An 18,898-nucleotide genomic window follows, 5' to 3' on the forward strand; every position below is an offset into this window, starting at 1 on the left:
ATAATCATAGAGGGAGAGGGAAGAAGTGTGTCCTCAACATAGAGCTCCCTGAGAAAGGCAACTCTGATTAGGCATGACAGGATCCTTGCCACTAAAACACTACATCTACACATTTGACCATGAAGTGAGGGTTGCTCCCCCTGCCCCATATTTGTAAGAGGAAGATAAGGAACTCTGGGGTGCTGAACACCCTTTGGTGATGGGACTCAACAAAGAATAGAAACTCAAGTGTGTGCATTTTGGACCTCAGCTGTTCCATGTTTTGACAAATCAAAGGCACCTTCTCTCATCCCAGACCCCTGTCAGCTTCTTAGTGTCAATGACATATAGCTCTGATAGTAGACAGCTGGCTCCCCCTTGTGTTCAACACATATCTACTAAATAAACCCAAAACCAAACCCATTGCCATCAAGTCAATTCTGACTTATCCAGAAAAAAACAAAAAACCTCAAGTCAATTCCAACGCATAGTGACCCTATAGGACAGAGTAGAACAGCCCAAAGAGCAGCTTGTGGATTTGAACTGCCAACCTTTTGGTTAGCAGACAAGCTCTTAACCAGGGCTCCATTCTGATTCATAGCGACCCTATAGTAGTCACCCAGAAAACTCCTCTGGAGACATAATCTCACTTTAAGGAAGCTCATTGGAACCTTTAGGTGGGAGAGTGATTGCTAAGGAACCAAATAGTTTTGTATTTTATAAGAATAGTCAACCTTTTTAACGCAGCCATAAGGTCCCTCTATATGTCCGTGAGTTCTATTTTCCTGTTCTACACCTTTACATTGCTGCCTTAGATCTTTAACCAACTCCCTTTCCACACTCACCACCCACATAAATGCATTTTGAACGTCATCCTTTGTCTTTCATCCTCCACAAATGCCTCTTCCAAACTCCACAACTCAAGATGGGTGAAGTTAGGAAAGGATCCTATAAAGGCTATCCGCTCCTCTTTACCCATAAACCTCTCCAGTGTTATCATTGGGTAAATTAATCTTGCATCTTGGTATCATGGGCAAGGTCAAGTCAGAGAAGATAGCTTTCTAGGGCCTGAGAAGAGCATCTCTTGATTCTGTTGATGATGCCAACTTCTGCAGCTGCCCTACTCCCACATGTGGATGGAATTTGGCCCAGGGTCAGATTTCCCCAAGGCTAGATACAGGAGGACTATAGAAAACCAGGTTCTTTCATTTGACAATTACTTAGACTGTACAAAGACGTCAAATGAATTTAATTCTTATATTGTTGCGCATGATATTCAGGTATTAGCAACATGGTAGAGTACTGCTCAGCCCTGATGAAACTTAGGAGCTGAACACGCTCTGGCTTTGTGGAGGAGACGGATGACTAAATATATTCCCTACCCTTTAGGAACTCACAAACACATATGAACAATTCTAATACAAGATGAACAGAGTTTAAATGGGTTGGAGCAGCAGGCTAAGTACAGAAAGCTTCCAGAATTGTTTTGGGAGATTGATGGGTAGGTCAAGAATCAAGGAAAGTTTTAAAAGAAAGAAGGGTAGGGTAGGGTGAGGGAACATCCAAAGAAAACCTGGAAATGTTTAGAGACTTGGACTGGTATGTGGGACCAATATCAAAGAGTCAGGTCATTGCCAATGGACCTGTGCCCTAGGCAGAGCTAAAGAGTTTCATTTTTTTTTAGAACCACCCAGAGACAAATGGTAGGGTGACAACCTTTACTGTTATTTGGAGAAAGCAAACATGTAAGGGCTAGGGAGTAGTTTATTATCAACACATGGCAGGAATTATGCTGAAATGACTACAGAGACTGGGCCAGAAGACTGGGTTGGAAGATGAAGGAAAACACTTTCCTGGTAAACCTATTTGCTGGATCAAAAGCAAGAGGTGAGGGGGCAGAAGATATCTGAATATTGCACACATTTCAAGCTTAATACATATATTTAAAAAAGGAACTCATGGTCTCTCCTCCAAATCAGTTATTCTTTTTATAACTTAGGTGGCCGTGAGTATTAAACAGCCTGGGGCCAGGTCACATAGGCTAGTAAGGTTGAAGGAGGATGTTGAGATACTGTAGGTTGGAGAAGGACCCCAATCTGGTTCCAGAGATGGGCCCCACAAGCACAGCAAAATGTCTAAGACCCACTCCAAACTCAGGTATGATTTGGACAGGTGAGTCAAATCCTAGGGCTGTGAGGACAGACATGGCAGTAGTAGGAAATCTTATTGCTGTTGAATTGATTTTTATTCATGGCAACCCCACATGTGCAGAGTAGAACTGCTCCATTGGGTTTTCAAGGCTGTGACCTTTGGAAGCAAATTGCCACATCTGTCTTCCAAGGTGCCTCTGCGTGGGTTCGAACTGCCAACATTTTGGCTAGCAGTTGAGGGCTTAGCCATTTGTGACACCCAGGGAGGAAATCTAGTTGGTAAAAAGTCAGTAGGAAATCTAGTTGGTACAAAATGCTTCTATCCTGGAAGAAAGCAGAGTTGAGCTCACCAGTAATCTAGTGGCTGGAGTGCTATGGAGTGGGAGAAATAGACAGCAAGAGGAGCCTGGAGCATCTTGTAAAACCAGAAAGTAAACTCTAGAAAGAGCTCAAAAAACAAAAGAATTGGGGCATATCAAAGGAACACAGGACAGGAACCAACCTGAAAGAACTTCCAATAGCCAAAGTTGGAATGATTTGAGCAACAAAATAAATAACGCAGTATTGGAATATAACACAAAGTAGAAAATACATACACATGAATCTATATTGATATAAATAAATGACTAAATAAATAAATAAGTGGGGCGGAGAAAAGACAAATCTTCCCTACAGAAGAATTCCAAATAATATATGTGGATATAATTTATGTCCACATGTTAAGAGTAAGTGCAAGAGATTAGGTGCAGCTTAATCTCCCCTGCTCCAGGTGTGGGCTGGATTTAGGAACTTGCATCCACTGGGCTTATCCAAAAAAATAGAGTATGGAAACAGAAAAATAGCAACTTTACAAATGCTGGCAAGCACTACCTTAATCAAGTAATTATGGTTATCATCATATTTCTATCAAGTACCCCTGACAGGATGTGATGAGAAGGGCACGTCACCTCTACTATATTCTTCCCCCAAACCTATAATGTCAATCTAAGCATAAGGAAAACATCAGAGTAACCCAGACTTAAGGGCGTTTAACAAAATAGCTGCCCAGTACTCTTCAAAACCATCAAGGTCATGGAAAACAAGGAAGGACTGAAAACCTGTCACAGACCAGACACTAAATGCAATGTGGTATCCTGGATTGGAACAGAAAAGGACATTAATGGAAAAACTGGTGTGATCCAGGTAAAGTCTGGAGTTTAATAGTAAATGTACCAGTGTTAATCTCTTAGTTTTGACAAATATACTAAAGTTATATAAGAAGTTAACATCAGAGGAAGGTGTATGTAGGGTATACCTGAACTCACTGTACTAACTTCGTAACTTTTCTGTAAATCTAAAAAGCTTATTAAAAAAGATAAAATTAGGCAATGTAGGGGAGGAGCCAACATGGCACTACAGACAGACACACCACTCCGTCCCTCCACAGCAAAGACTCAAAAAGCTAAGTAAAACTGAGACAAACATCAATCCTGGAGCCCTAAGTGTCAAATAAAGAGATAAAGAACTCGGCCAAGCACTGAATGGAATAAGAAACTGACAGAGAACAGAGAGTGAGGAAAGATACCAGCAGAGGTCCCCTATCAGCTAACGCAGCATAGATTCACCCTCTTGGACTCCTGTTGGAGATTGGCGAACAGGGAGCATGGGAAAGCAGCTTCATGAAGCTCAGAGCAGGAGACAAAGCACCTGGCAACTAGCAATGTATACTTTTCTATCTCCACCCCCCAACCCCGGCTCAGCCACCACTGTTTCTTAGCTGGCAGCAGTTGCTTGACTGGCTGAGAGCTGCGGACTTCATGCTGCCACTTGGATTCGCCCCGCCCACAGCAAAGAGTGGCAGATGGGAAGTAAAGGAAAGCAGCTCCACAGAGCTCCCAACAGGAGACAGAATACCTGGTAACCATTGATACACACTTTTTCACCCCCCCATGCTTTTTCACCCCACTCAGCCCCCACTGCCTCCTAGCTAGAGGAAAGTAGCTCAGCCTACTGACAGCTGTGGACTCTAGGCCACTGCTGGGATTCACTCTGCCCACATTGAAGAGTGGCGGTTGGGGAATACGGGAAAGCAGCTCCACAGAGCTCCCAACAGGAGACAGAGCACCTGGTAGCCAGTGATATATGCTTTCCCACCCTCCACCGTTTCCCCCCCACTCAGCCTCCACTGCTTCCCGCCGGCCACGGTCTCTTGGCTGGGAGGTACCGGCTTCAACTCTGTGCCTGTTAGATTCACCCTGCCCGCACAGATTGGCTCTCTTGGTGCATTTCTTTGTTGCTGATGTTGCTTTTCTCCCCTTCTTTGGTTTCTTCCCTGCCTCTCACCTCCTCCCCCTCCTTTCTCTCAAACACCTGGCTCTGTATGACAGCTCTGCTTCTTCTTCAAAAGCTGTGAAGCGCCGCTTGGCTGGGGAACTGCTCTCCTGGTCTGAGCAACCACACTTCTGGGGTCCCCGGGGCCTTTTCATTTTGTTTTGTTTGTGTTTGATTTGTTGTGTTCTATTCTGTTTTGTTTGTTTTCTTTTTCTTATTGCAGCTTGGGAGCCCCCACTAGCCAGGCTGTTCGTGCAGCTTGGGATCCACTACCTCAGTCTGTGCAGCTGCACCAGTGGGATCCCTTGGGGCTTTTCTTTTTTCTTTCCCTTTTAATCTTTATTTATTTATTTACTTTCTTTTTTCCTTTTTATTTTATTCCATTTCTTGGTTTCTTATCTCTCCACTCCAACAGCAAGCTCCCTTAGCACTGTTTTGTTTTGTTTTGCTCCTGTTTCTGTCTTCTATCTTCTTTCCCATACCCATCTTAGCTCCACACATCACATCGTCCCCCCTCCTTTCTACCTACTTGCAACATGTGGCACAGGCACAGCCTACCGGAACTGCCCAGCACTGAACTCTGGCCTGCCCTGACGGCCCTAATACCAGCCACGAACAACGCATTCCAGCCCCTTCCCTTCAGCTGGACCTGCCCTGCTGCACCATAGCTGAACAACTGGACCTGCCCATTGGACAAGGAGGTGAAAAAAAGTATCGTGCTCACAGACAAGCAAACAACAAAGAATGCACACCCACCTGCTCAGACATAAACAAATAAAACAAAAACAGGATGAAACAAACAAATCTACAATCAATAAATGAAGGAAATAACTACTGAATGTCCCGAAGACAGCAGACAATATCGAAACATATTAAAAAACAGGACAGGATGGTTCCAGTAGGGATCCAAAATAAAACATCAAATGACTTTCCAGTAGAAGAAAAGGCACTAGAACTACCTGATAGGGAACTCAAATCTCTAATATTCAAAGCTATCCAAGAGTGGAAGCAAAAAGCACACAAAAATGAGGAAAAATAGACAAATTCACAGAAAAGGCAGACAAATTCATGGAAAATACAGATAAAAAAATGGAAGAATCCAGGAAAATAATACAGGAGAAAAAACGCCAAAATAAATTCACAACTAGAAATCATACAAAAACAACAACTAGAAATCCAAAAGATAAACAATGAGATTTCAGAAATGGACAGTACCATAGAAGGGCTGAGGAGCAGTTTTGAAACAATGGAAGACAGGATCAGTGAAATTGAAGACAAACATTTGGATACAACTTTGAGGAAAAATCAGAAAAAGAACGAAGAAAAATGAAGAAACTCTGAGAATTATGTACGATACAATCAAAAGCAAAAATTTACAAGTGATTGGAGTTCCAGAACAGGGGGGAGAAAATGGAAAACACAGGGAAGATCATTGAAGAATTGCTGATAGAAAACTTCCCTAATATCATGAAAGATGTAAAGCTGACCATCCAAGAAGCATAAGGAACCCTATATAGGAAAGACCCCAAAGAAAGTCACCAAGGCATATCGTAATCACATTGCTAAAACCAAAGACAAAGAAAGAATCCTGAGAGCAGCTTGAGAAAAATGAAAAGTCACATACAGAAGGGAAACAAGAAGACTAAACTCTGATTATTTGGCAGAAACCATGCAGGGGAGGAGGCACTGAGATGACATATACAAAACCTTGAAAGAAAAAGATTGCCAACCAAGAATAATATATCCTGCAAAACACTCCTTGAAATATGATGGAGAAATTAGGACATCTCCAGATAAACAGAAATTAAGGGAATATGTAAAAACCAAACCAAAACTTACAAGAATTATTAAAGGGAGTCCTTTGATTTGAGAACAAACAACATCAGACCACAGCCTGAATCTAAGATGCAATATCATACCAACCAGATACCAACCTAGGAAATGAACTCTCAAGGACTATCCAAAACCACAAGAATTACAACAGGGAAGCGGAGAGATTAATCTGTAAATGACAACAATGTCAGAAAAATAAAAGAGGGAATAAATGGTGTAGGTGTAGAAATTTCAAATGGAGAGGCAGGCAAGGCAATACCAAGTAATTAACAGACTGGTTCAAACCTATGTAGATTAGGGTAAATTCAAGGTAACCACAAAGAAAGTTGACAAACCTACTCATCAAAATAAAGAAGAAAAATATAAAGTCTCAGTAAAAACAAAATCTACAGAAACGAAAGAAATGAAAAAAAACACAAATGAAAGGAATTCAGCACAGGAGAGTAAGAGGAACAAAGAAAACGTCAGCACCACACACACACAAAAAAAAAGGCACTACAAAATGACAGCAATAAACTCACACCTATCAATAATTACACTGAATTCAAATGGCCTGAATGCACCCATAAAGAGACACAGGTGAGAGAATGGATTAAAAAAAAAAAACAGGATCCATCAATATGCTGTCTACAAGAGACACACCTTAGAAACAAAGACTTAAATGTATTAAAAATCAAAGAATGGAAGAAAATATATCAAGGAAACAGCTACCAAAAAAGAGCAGGAGTGTGAATACTAATCTCAGATAAAATAGACTTTAAAATAAAATCCACCATAAAAGACAAAGAAGGGCACTATATAATGATTAAAGGGGTGATCTGTCATGAAGACATAACCATAATAAACATCTATGCACCCAATGACAGTGCTCCAAATTACATAAAACAAACCCTAATGGCACTGAAAAGAGAAATTGACAGTTCCACAATAATAGTAGGAGACTTCAACACACCACTTTCAGTAAGGACAGAACATCTAGAAAGAAACTCGACAAAGATACAGAAGAGCTAAAGGACACAGTCAACCAACTTGACCTCATAGACATAGATAGAACACTCCACACACCAGTTGAAAGTACACATTCTTTTCCAATGCACATGGAACATTCTCCAGAATAGACCACATCTTAGACCACAGTACAACACTCAATGAAATCCAAAACATTGAAGATAATACAAAGTATCTTCTCTGGCCACAATGCCATCGAAGTAGAAATTAACAGCAGGAAGAGAAGGAAAAAAAAAAAAATCAATTACATGGAAACTCAATAACACCCTGCTTAAAGACCACTGCGTAATATAATAAATCAGAGATGAAATTAAAAAATTCCTAGAATCAAACAAGAATGAAAACACATACCAAAACCTATGGGACACAGCAAAGGCAGTGTTCAGAAGTCAATTTATGGCAATAGATGTACACATCAAAAAAGAAGAGACAAAATCAAAACATTAGGTACACAACTTGAACAATTAGAAAGAGAACAGCAAAAGAAGCCCACGTCCACCAGAAGAAAGGAAATAATAAAAATCAGAGCAGAAAGAAATGAAATAGAGAATAGGAAAATAGAACAAAACCAAAAGTTGTTCTTTGAAAGGATCAACGAAACTGACAAACCCCTGGCTAAATTAAAAACAGGAGAGGCAGAGCCAAGATGGTGGAGTAGTCAGATGCTGCCGGTGGTCCCTTTTACAACAAAGACCTGAAAAAACAAGTGAATTGATTATATATATATGACAGACTAGGAGTCCTGAACATCAAGGGCAAAGTTAAGAAATCAAACTGAGTGGCAGGGGAGGGAGTGAGGAGTTCCCAGACCTGACTCAGCAGGAACTGACGCCCCACAGGCCCGATCCCTTGGCACAACCCTGGCGGGGCTGGCAGCAGCATTTGGGACGTGGTTTCCTCAAAAGAGAGAGCAAGTGGCACAGAGTCTACTCATGCCTCCAGAAGCAGCGAAGAACAATGCTCTCGGCAAAAGATAAGTACTTGCATCTAATTGACTGTGCTGACCAAAAAGCAACCCTTAAGGAAGAACTCTCTTCCATTTATCTGATCTCTCCTCCCTCTGCTTCAGCCCTCAAGCCGGCTTCAGTGGCAGTCACTTTACCTGGGGCTGAGATAGGTTCTGCTGCATGCCCTGAGCCATTTTCCTGGGCTTGGAGTTGGAACAAATTAACAAATGGGGAAAAAATAATCTGCTGGCTCCCTTAAGCTGGGAACTCAGGGCAGAAGCAGCTTCTTTGCCTGGGAAAAGCACAAGTGGTCCATGGACTTTGAATGCCTTTCAACCTTGCACGGATCTGTGTGGGCCCATTTCAGCAGCTTAGGCCCTCATTGGCACAGTGCAACTATGTACGTGCCTGAGGTCTGACTACAACTGTTTCAGCTGTGTGGTGGAGAGGCGAGTTTTTGACATTTGACACTGCCCTACCTATTAAGCAGTGTCCTCACCTACCCACATCAGGTGCCTGAGCACTGGTGGCTCCACCCATGCCACCTAGCCACCCATGACAGGGGTCCAAGCATAAGCAGTAACTGCCAGTCCTTACAGCCAAAAGCACTGAATGCCCATGGCCAAGCTGCAGAGCCCACCCACCTGTGCACCCTAGGGAACAGGGATGCACTTTCTTCTCAGACACTTGGGGGATGTTGTCAGCCCCCTGCCTTGCTCAGGGCATGACCCCCCCACTGCAGCTAGATACCTGTGCCTACACCAACCATCCATGCTCCTCTAAGACTGTAAGTTAGAGCCTGCAGCACACACATGGTGACTGACTACCTGGACACCTGAGCTGAATCCATACAAGAAAGTGAATGGACTCCTGTGCTCATATACTGGGTAACAGCTCTAGCCATCTGGTGACAGGAAATTAGAGCTTCAAAGGCATCCATAATCAAACTGGCTCACTCAAGCAGCCTATTTGGGCATAACAAACAAAATAGAGCAAGAAAAACAGAAAGGATGCAAATAACCCAAATAAGAAATGAAATGGGGAATATTACAACAGACCCAACTGAAATAAAAAGGACATGTATTATGAAAAGGACAGGTATCATGACAAAGTATTATGAAAAACTATACTTTGGCAAATTTGAAAACCTAGAGGAAATGGACAAATTTCTAGAAACATGCTACCAACCCACACTAACACGAAATGATATTGAAAATCTGAACAGGCCAGTAACAAGAGAAGAGATTGAAAAGGTAATAAAAAAAACTTCCCCCCCCAAAAAGCCCTGGCCCAGATGGCTTCACTGGAGAATTCTACCAAACATTCAGAGAAGAGCTTACACCAATACTACTGAAACTATTTCAGAACACAGAAAAGGAAGTGATACTTCTAAATTCATTTTATGAAGCCAGCATAACCCTGACACCAAAACCAGGCAAAGACACCACAAAAAAAGAAAATTACAGACTAATATTTTTTATGAATATAGATGCAAAAATTCTCAACAAAATTCTAGCCAATAGAATTCAGCATCATATCAAATAAATAATACACCACGAACAAGTAGGATTCATACCAGGTATGCAGAATGGTTCAACATTAGAAAATCAATCAACGTAATAAACCATATAGATAAAAGGAAAGAAAAGAATCACATGATGACCTCAATTGATGTAGAAAAGGCCTTCAACAAAGTCCAACACCCATTCCTGATAAAAACTCTCAATAGAATAGGCACAGAAGGGAAATTTCTCAACACAATAGAGGGCATCTATCCAAAACCAACAGCCAACATCATTCTTAATGGAACAAGGGTGAAAACATTCCCCTTGAGAACAGGAACAAGACAAGGATGCCCTTTATCACCACTCCTATTTAACTTTGTGCTGAAAGTCCTAGCTAGAGCAACAAGGCAAGAAAAAGAAATAAAAGGCATCCAGATTAGTAATGAAGAAGTAAAACTGTCCCTACTTGTGGATGATATGAGCAACAAGGCAAGAAAAAGAAATAAAAGGCATCCAGATTAGTAATGAAGAAGTAAAACTGTCCCTACTTGTGGATGATATGATACTATCATGTAGAAAACCCCAAAGACTCCACTACAAAACTACTGGAACTAATAGAAAGATTCAGCAGGTTAGCAGGATACAAGATAAACATACAAAAATCTGTTGGATTTCTATACACCAATGAAGAGAACAATGAAAAGAAAATCAGGAAAACAATACCATTTATTTACCATAGCCCATAAAAAATTAAAGACTTGGGAATAAATCTAACCAGGGATGTAAAAGACCTATTCAAAGAAAACCACAAAACACTACTGCAAGATCTATATAAATGGAAAAACATACCATGCTCGTGGATAGGTAGACTCAATATTGTGAAAACGACAATTCTACCCAAAGCAATGTACAAATACAATGCAATCCTGATCCAAATACCAACGACATTCTTTAAAGGGATGGAAAAGCTAATCATTAACTTTGTATGGAAAGGAAAGAAGCCCCAGGTAAGTAAAGCGCTATTGAAGAAGAATACAGTAGGAGGGTTCACACTACCAGACCTCAGAACCCAGTATACAGATATGTGGTAGTCAAAACAGCCTGGTACTGGTATAACGACAGATACATTGACCAATGGAACAGAATTGAGAACCCAGATGTAAACCCATCCATCTGTGGTCATCTGATCTTCGACAAGGGCCCAAAGACCATCAAACAGGAAAAAGACAGTCTTTATAACAAATGGTGCTGGCAAAACTGGATGTCCACCTGCAAAAAATGAAACAGGATCCATACCTCACACCATACACAAAAACTAATTCAAAATGGATCAAAGACCTAAATATAAAGCCAAAAAGTATAAAGTTCATAGAAGAAAAAATAGGATCAACACTAGAGGCACTAATACACGGCATTAACAGTATACAAACCATAACCAACAACACACAAACTCCAGAAGATAAACTAGATTACTGGGATCTTTTAAAAATTAAACACGCTCATCAAAAGATTTCACCAAAAGAGTAAAAAGAACCTACAGACTGGGAAAAATTTTTGGCTACTACAAATCAGACAAAGGTCTAATCTCTAAAGTGTGTAGAAAAATCCAGCACCTCTGCAACAAAAAGACAAGTAATCCAATTAAAAAATGGGCAAAGGAAATGAGCAGACACTTCACCAAAGAAGATATTAAAGTGGCTAACAGACACATGAGGAAACGCTCAAGGTCACTAGCAATTAGAAAAATGCAAATCAAAACCACAATGAAAGCGACCATCTAAGATGCATCGATTGGTCTCAACCCACCTGGAGCAAGAAGAATGAAGAACACAAAGACACAAGGAAAATATGAGCCCAAAAGAAAGAAAGGAACACATAAACCAGAGACTCTATCAGCCTGAGACCAGAAGAACTAGATGGTGTTTGGCTACCACCAATGACTGTCCTAACAGGGAACACAACAAAGAATCCCTGATGTAGCAGGGGAAAAGTGGGATGCAGACCTCAAATTTTAGTAAAAAGACCAGACTTAATGATCTGACTGAGACTGGAGGGACCACAGAAGTCATGGCCCCCGGACTCTCTTTTACCCCAAAACTAAAACCATTCTCAAAGCCAACTCTTCAGAGAAAGATTAGCCTGGACTATAAGACATAAAATAATGCTGGTGAGGAATGTGCTTCTTAGCTCAAGTAGACACGTGAGACGATGTGGGCAGCTGCTGTTTGGAGGTGAGATGAAAAGGCAGAGGGGGCCAGGAGCTGGTTGAATGGACACAGGAAATACAGGGTGGAGAGAGGGAGTGTGATTTCACATTGTAGGGAGAGTAGGTAGGGTCACATAGCAATGTGTGTATAAGTTTTTACAGGAGAAACTGACTTCAATTGTAAACCTTCACTTAAAGGAAAATTAAAAAAAAAAAAACACCACATTGAGAGCCCGTCTCACCCCAGCATTACTGGCACAAATCAAAAACACAGAAAATAACAAGTGTTGGAGAGGCTGCAGGGAGATTGGAACTCTTATGCACTGCTGATAGGAATACAAAATGATACAACCATTTTGGAAAATGATATGGTGCTTCCTTAGAATGCTAGAAATAGAAATACCATATGATCCAGCAATCTCACTCCTAGGAATATATCCTAGAGAAATAAGAGTCATCACATGAATTGAAAGACATGTGCATACTTATGTTCATTGCAGCATTGTTCACAAGAGCAAAAAGATGGAAACAACCTAGGTACCCATCAACAGATGAATGGATAAACAAATTATGGTAGATGGAGTATTACGCAACAATAAGGAACAATGATGAATCTGCAAAGCATCTCATAACATGGATGAATCTGAAAGGCATTATGCTGAGTGAAATAAGTTGATCACAAAAGGACAGATACTGTATGAGACCATTACTTTAAAAACTCATTAAAAGGTTTACACACAAAAAGAAAAATCTTTGATAGTTATGAGAGAGGGGAGGAGTGGGTATGGGAAAACATTAAATAAGAGAATAGATAAGTGGTAACTTTGGTGAAGAGTAAGACGGTCCGTAATTCTGGGGAAGCCAGCACAACTTGTATAAGGCAAGGTCATGGAAGCTCCATAGACACATCCAATTTCCAAATTGCTGGGCTGAGGGCTGTGGGGACCATGGTCTCAGGGAACATCTAGCGCAATTGGCATAACATAGTTTATAAAGAAAATGTTCTACATTTTACTTTTGTGAGTAATGTCTGGGATCTTAAAAGCCTTTGTGTGGCCATCTAAGGTACTCCACTGGTCTCACCCCTTCGGGAGCAAGGGAGAATGAAGAAAATTGAAGACATAAGGCAAAGATTAGTCCAAAAGACTAATGGACCACAACTACCATGGCATCCACCAAACTGAGTCCAGCACAACTAGATGGTGCCTGGCTACCACCACTGCCTGCTCTGATGCAATAGAGGGTCATGGACAGAGCTGGAGAAAAATGCAGAACAAAACTCTAACTCACAAAAAAACAAAAAACAGACTTACTGGCCTGACAGAGACTGGAGAGACCCCAAGGATATGGCCCCCAGACACTCCTTTAGCTCAGTAATGAAGTCACTCCTCAGGTTCACCCTTCAGCCAAAGATTAGACGGGCCCATAAAACAAAATGAGACTAAAGGGGCACAACACCCCAGGGGCAAAGACTAGAAGGCAGGAGGCTACAGGAAAGCTGGTAATAGGGGAACCAAGGTCAAGAAGGGAGAGTGTTGACGTCGTGGGGTTGCTAACCAATGTCATAAAACAATATGTGTTACTAACTGTTTAATGAGAAACTAGTTTGTTCTGCAAACCGTCATCTAAAGTACAATAAAACAGAAAAAAAAAAAAGGTAAAATTAACATTCCACACTACAATAACATGTATGTAAACCCAAAAAACTAAACCCGTTGCCACCAGGTCGATTCCGACTCATAAGGACCCTATATGAACGTATATGTAGGAAGGAATAAATGGACTTAAAGTATTTTAAGGGTCTTTATCCATAAAGAGGATAAAGATTTTGATTCATTTAATACTTGATAAATTAAGTATGCATTCGAATAACTTTATGTCAATACACTTGAACATTTAGATTAAATGGAATAATTACCAGAAAAAGGTTTTCAAAGTTGACTAAAGAAAAAATTCTCAATAGTATTATAACTTGCAAATAAACAGAACCTGTAATCAAAAATTCTCAAAGAAAACTCCAGGCTTGTATGGCTTTGCTGAAGTGTTCTACCAAAGAATCATATAGTTCCACTTGTACACAAACTCTGAGATTAAAAAGAGAGGAATTATTCCCCAATTTGTGAGTCTAGCATAACCTTAGTAGAAAAAACCTGGCAAGGAAAGAACAAGAGAGGAAAATTACTGGCTGGCCTCACTCATAAAAAATATTAATAAGCAAAATATTAGCAACAGAAATTCAGCAATATATTTAAAGGTAATTCAAGTTAAAATAACAATGAAATACAACTGCCATACACATACGTGAACTTACAACATCAGGTTGGCTGAAATTAAGCAGCCTGACAATATCACATGTGGGCAAGAAAATAGAGCAAGAAAAACTACCATTCATCACTGCTGGAGGTGTAAACAGATACAACTATTTTGGAAAAGAGTTTCGCATTGTCTACACAAAAATGGCGTTGGGGCAGCATCTGACCTTTAACTTCCCAAGGGGGAAGGAGAATCAAGATCAACAGCTCAAAGATGATTCCTATGAGGCAAAGGTCAGACATGCCTCCTTTTCCCACCATCTTTACTAATTCTGACACTAACCGTCCCTCTCACGGCCCTCTCTACTTCTCTGCTGAGTTCGATAGTTCATTGCAATGGCCACACTGAACTCACAGACAATACTCACGATTATGGGGTTTATTAGGGAAGTAACAGGTTATAATTCAGATTCAGGAAGGATACAGGAAGAAAGGATACAGTTCTTCCACTAGGACAGCTTCTTCTCAGTTGTGCCTCAGGCACACCTCTCTCTGATACCCGGCCTCTTCTCTGCTTGGACAAGTGTTACAAAGCTCTTCGTAACTCTGACAATAAGTGCCCAGAGGTACCCCACTCCGCCAATAAGCCTCAGCCCAAAGGCACTCAGCTTTCTCCCTCCGTGGGCTGGGAAGTCCACTCTGCCGTCTCCTGCTGGTCTCTCCTGCCACCATTCCTCTGCCACTGCTTCTTGCAGTCTTTAATGTTACAGCTCTCTCTCTTTCTGACTCCTGGTTCCAGGAGCTTCTCAGCACAGAGATTCCAGGTCCAAAGGATGTGTTCCAATCTTGGCTCTTCTTCCTTGGTAGTAGTGATATCCTTTCTCTGCTCTGGAACTGGCTCTCTTTTAAGCCTGACAGGATGGCAAAACTGACCAATCCTCTTAGTGGGCTACAATCACCCTATTTTCACAGTCCTACCCAATCACTTGAGTGGGAGTTACAAAATCTTGGCGAGAAAGGCTACACAAAAGCAATCTATCACACAACAGTCTACTAAAGTTAGTACCAGATGCTGTTGAGTCGATTTCTACTCACAGCAAGGAGTCCCTGGGTAGTGCACACAGTTAACACACTTGGCTGTTAAGTCAAAAGTTGGAGGTTCAAGTCCACTCAGAGATGCCTCAGAAGAAAGGCTGAGAGATCTACTTCTGAAAAAAATCAGCCACTGAAAACCCTACGGAGTCCAGTTCTACTCCGACACACATGAGGCTGCTACATATACCCTATAACCTAGCAATTCCACTTTTAGGTGGATACTTTAGGTGAATACTCTTAGGTGATTCTCAAAGTGTGGTCCCTAGACCCACAACATCAGTATCACCTGGGAACTTGTAAGAAACGTCGAATTTCCGGGCACTGCCCAAACCTACTCAGCAACTGTAGGGGTAGGTCCCAGCAATCTGTTTTAACAAACCTTCTAGATGATTCAGAAACCCTGGTGGTGTAGTGGTAAAGTGCTACAGCTGCTAACCAAAAGGTCGGCAGCTCAAATCCACAAGGTGCTCCTTGGAAACTCTAGGGGCAGTTCTATTCTGTCCCCTAGGGTCATTATGAGTCAGAATCAACTCAACGGCAATGGGTTTTTGGTTTCTACGTGATTCTGATGCATGTTAAAGTTTTAGAACCATTGCCCTAGAGAAATAGGAATGTGTTTTCACCAGATTACATGAACAAAGATGTTTTTAACAGCAATATTTATAATAACCTAACACTGAACACAAGCCAAATGTTCATCAACATCATACTGAATAAATAAGTTATGGAATAGTTATTATACAATACGATGAAAATAAAAATAAATCACAGCTATACAAAACAGTATGGAAGACTCAAACATAATGTTAAATTAATATTTAAGACACAAGAAATACATTTTTATTGTGAAATACATATAAAGGGTCTTATCAAACTGTACATACATGTTTTAAGAATCTAAAACTATACCTCCAGCCCTAATCTTTTCTTAGAACTTCAGGCTGGTATATAATTAGTACCAATGTACACTCAGTATAATAGATCTCACTCTTTGTAATGACTACAGAGTGTTTCATAACATGGATAGATCATACTAGCATCCTTCTTGATGGGCTTTTTGAAAAATATTTCATTGACTGCCCTGACAAACGGAAAATTTCATGAGATTAGATACCACGTCCGTCTTCTATGACAGTGTTGGTATTCAATAGTTGTTTGATTTGATATCCAGATCAACTTTCCTATAAGAAAAAAAGAATGTCCTGGCCAGTTTTATCCATCTTTTTTATGGCATAAATTGATTCCTTGCAAAGTTTGTTTACAGTGAAACAAATCTCTTTACGGGATTCAGTCATCTCTGGGTGCAATGATAAGATAAATGTTGCAGACTTGGAAAATGAGGCGTTGGATTCTGGAGTAGAGTGATCCTCTCGGGTTAGCTATGACACATCTCCCTTTGTGACATATCTCCCTGTGTGGCATATCTCCCTCTGTGACGTATCTCCCTCTGTGACATATCATCTCTGTCTCAATGCAACAACAGCTAGAAAATGTGTCAAGTCGTGGACTTATGGAAACCATGTATCTCACAACTTCTGAGAGTACCTACTTAAAATAGCCTAGGTTTCTTAAATTTACTTGACTGCATATTCTGATTTTTTATTTGGAACATGGAGGGCCATATTCTGGGGAGTGACTGGCTTCAGAGAAGATACATATAGTGCAAAATAGGCAACTTGGAAAGTCTGCTCTTAGTGAACTAGAGCTGTAACAAAAATACCACAAGTGGGTGGCTTTAAAGAACAGAATTTATTGTTTCACAGTTTCAGAGATTAGGAGTCCAAATTCAGGGAGTTGGCAGGGCTTGACTGTCTACTGTAGTAGAACTTCATTCTTGTCTCTTTCAGCTTCTGTCAGCTGCATGTGTTTCTTGGTATTCTTTGGCGGCATCCTCACATGGTGTCTTCCCCTGTGTCTTTGACTCTCCTTGCCTGTTTTCCCTTTTATAAGACACCACTCAAAAGGGATTAGGTTTAGGACTCACCCTACTCTCGTACAACTTCATTAACATAACAGAGCCAGTAACCAGTTGCCCTTGAGTCGATTCTGACTTGTGACATCATGTGTCAGAGTAGAACTGTGCTCCATGGGGTTGTCAATGGCTCGTTTTTTGGAAATAGATCACCAGGTTTTTCTTCCAAGTCACCTCTGGATGTATTCGAACCTCCAAACTTTTGGTTAGCAGCCCAGTGCCTTAACCGTTTGCACAACCCAGGGACTTCTAACATCACAAAAGAAAACCTCTATTTCCAAACAGGGTCACATGTGCAGGTACAGGGACAATGACTTCAACATATCTTTTTTGGATACACAATTCAATCCCTTTGGCCCCCCATCATTCATATCCTTCCCATGTGCAAAATACATTGACCCTGTCCCAGCATCCCCAAAAGTTTTAACCCATTCCAGCATCTACTCTAAGTCCAAAATCTCATCTTCTGAATCATCTAAATTAGATATTGGTGAGACTCTATGGCTGCTAACCAAAAGGCCAGCAGTTCGAATCCACCAGGGGCTCCTTGGAAACTCTATGGGGCAGTTTTACTCTGTCCTACAGGGTCGCTATGAGTTGGAATTGACTTGATGGCAATGTGTTTGTCTTTTGGTACTGGGCAAAATTCCTCTATGCCTGTGGACCTGTGAAACCTAGAATACAAGTTATCTGCTTCTGAAGTACAATGGTGAAATAGGCATAAGGTAGACATTCTCACTCAAAAAGGAAGAAATTAGGGGGAAAGAGAGGCCATCAGTACCAAGCAAGTCTGAAACCTAGCAGGGCAAATCTCATTGGCTCTAAAGGCTTGAAAATAATCCTCTGTTCTTCAGGTACTCTGCTCTTCAGTGCAATGGCCCGGCCCTCTGGACTCTGGATATTGGCCCTGCCCTTCAGATTCTGGGTGGAGGCTCCTCAGTCCTGGCTTTCTAAAGCTGAGGGGCCTCCACTTTCCTACTTTCCAGACCTACTGGGACAGCAACCTTGCTCCATCAGCTTTGGGTGGCCCCATTCTCCTGCGGCACCACAGCACTGATCCCAGCCCCTTTAACCTGGGCCTTGCCTTGCCTCTATACTCTCAGCTTTATGAAAGTTGTCCAGCCCAATTTTAGAAGAATCATAAAGGAGCTCTTCTTTGAGCTCTGGATGTCAGAGCAGAGCCCTTGGGCAGCTGTAGAAAGAAACAGCAGATAATGATCTGGGCATGACTCAAAGGGACTCTAGCAATGAGCACATTGGTTGTACCCTGTCAGGCTCACCTTGAAATGTCCATTGTGATGTCATCTGAAGCAACAGACTTAAGGGAGAAAACTCTGACCGAGCAGAGCATTGGGTTGAGTAATGGCGCCGATTTGGGAGCTGGTCATCCCATTGCCATCACCTTTCAACCTACTATTATTTGGTTTTCTTGTTTTAGGGGTCTGGGTGCTGTTTTCTGGGGATCAGAGCCGGAAGCAGAAGACAGCCAAGACAGACTCAGAGGTATGCAATGCAACCCTCCCCTGAAATTCGCTGCTTCCTGCCCCTTAAGTCATAGATAGTCTTACACTTTGGGCCATGGGAGAAATTGGACAGAAGTGGGAGGGATAGTTGAGTTGAGACAGTGTCCACGATGTTTTC

The 18,898-nt window shown here is 41.4% G+C and overlaps 1 protein-coding gene across 1 annotated transcript in view; it reads left to right on the forward strand.

The window, feature by feature from the left end:
- Window positions 1-18,619: 18,619 nt before the first annotated feature.
- C12H2orf16 (chromosome 12 C2orf16 homolog) overlaps window positions 18,620-18,898 on the forward strand; it is a 54,271-nt gene continuing 53,992 nt past the window's right edge. The window contains 1 exon segment of the mRNA XM_049904014.1: window positions 18,620-18,760. Within this exon segment, the coding sequence (XP_049759971.1) occupies window positions 18,620-18,760 (141 nt within the window).

The sequence above is a fragment of the Elephas maximus genome, chromosome 12 (assembly GCF_024166365.1).
Source record: "Elephas maximus indicus isolate mEleMax1 chromosome 12, mEleMax1 primary haplotype, whole genome shotgun sequence".
Lineage (NCBI taxonomy): Eukaryota > Metazoa > Chordata > Mammalia > Proboscidea > Elephantidae > Elephas > Elephas maximus.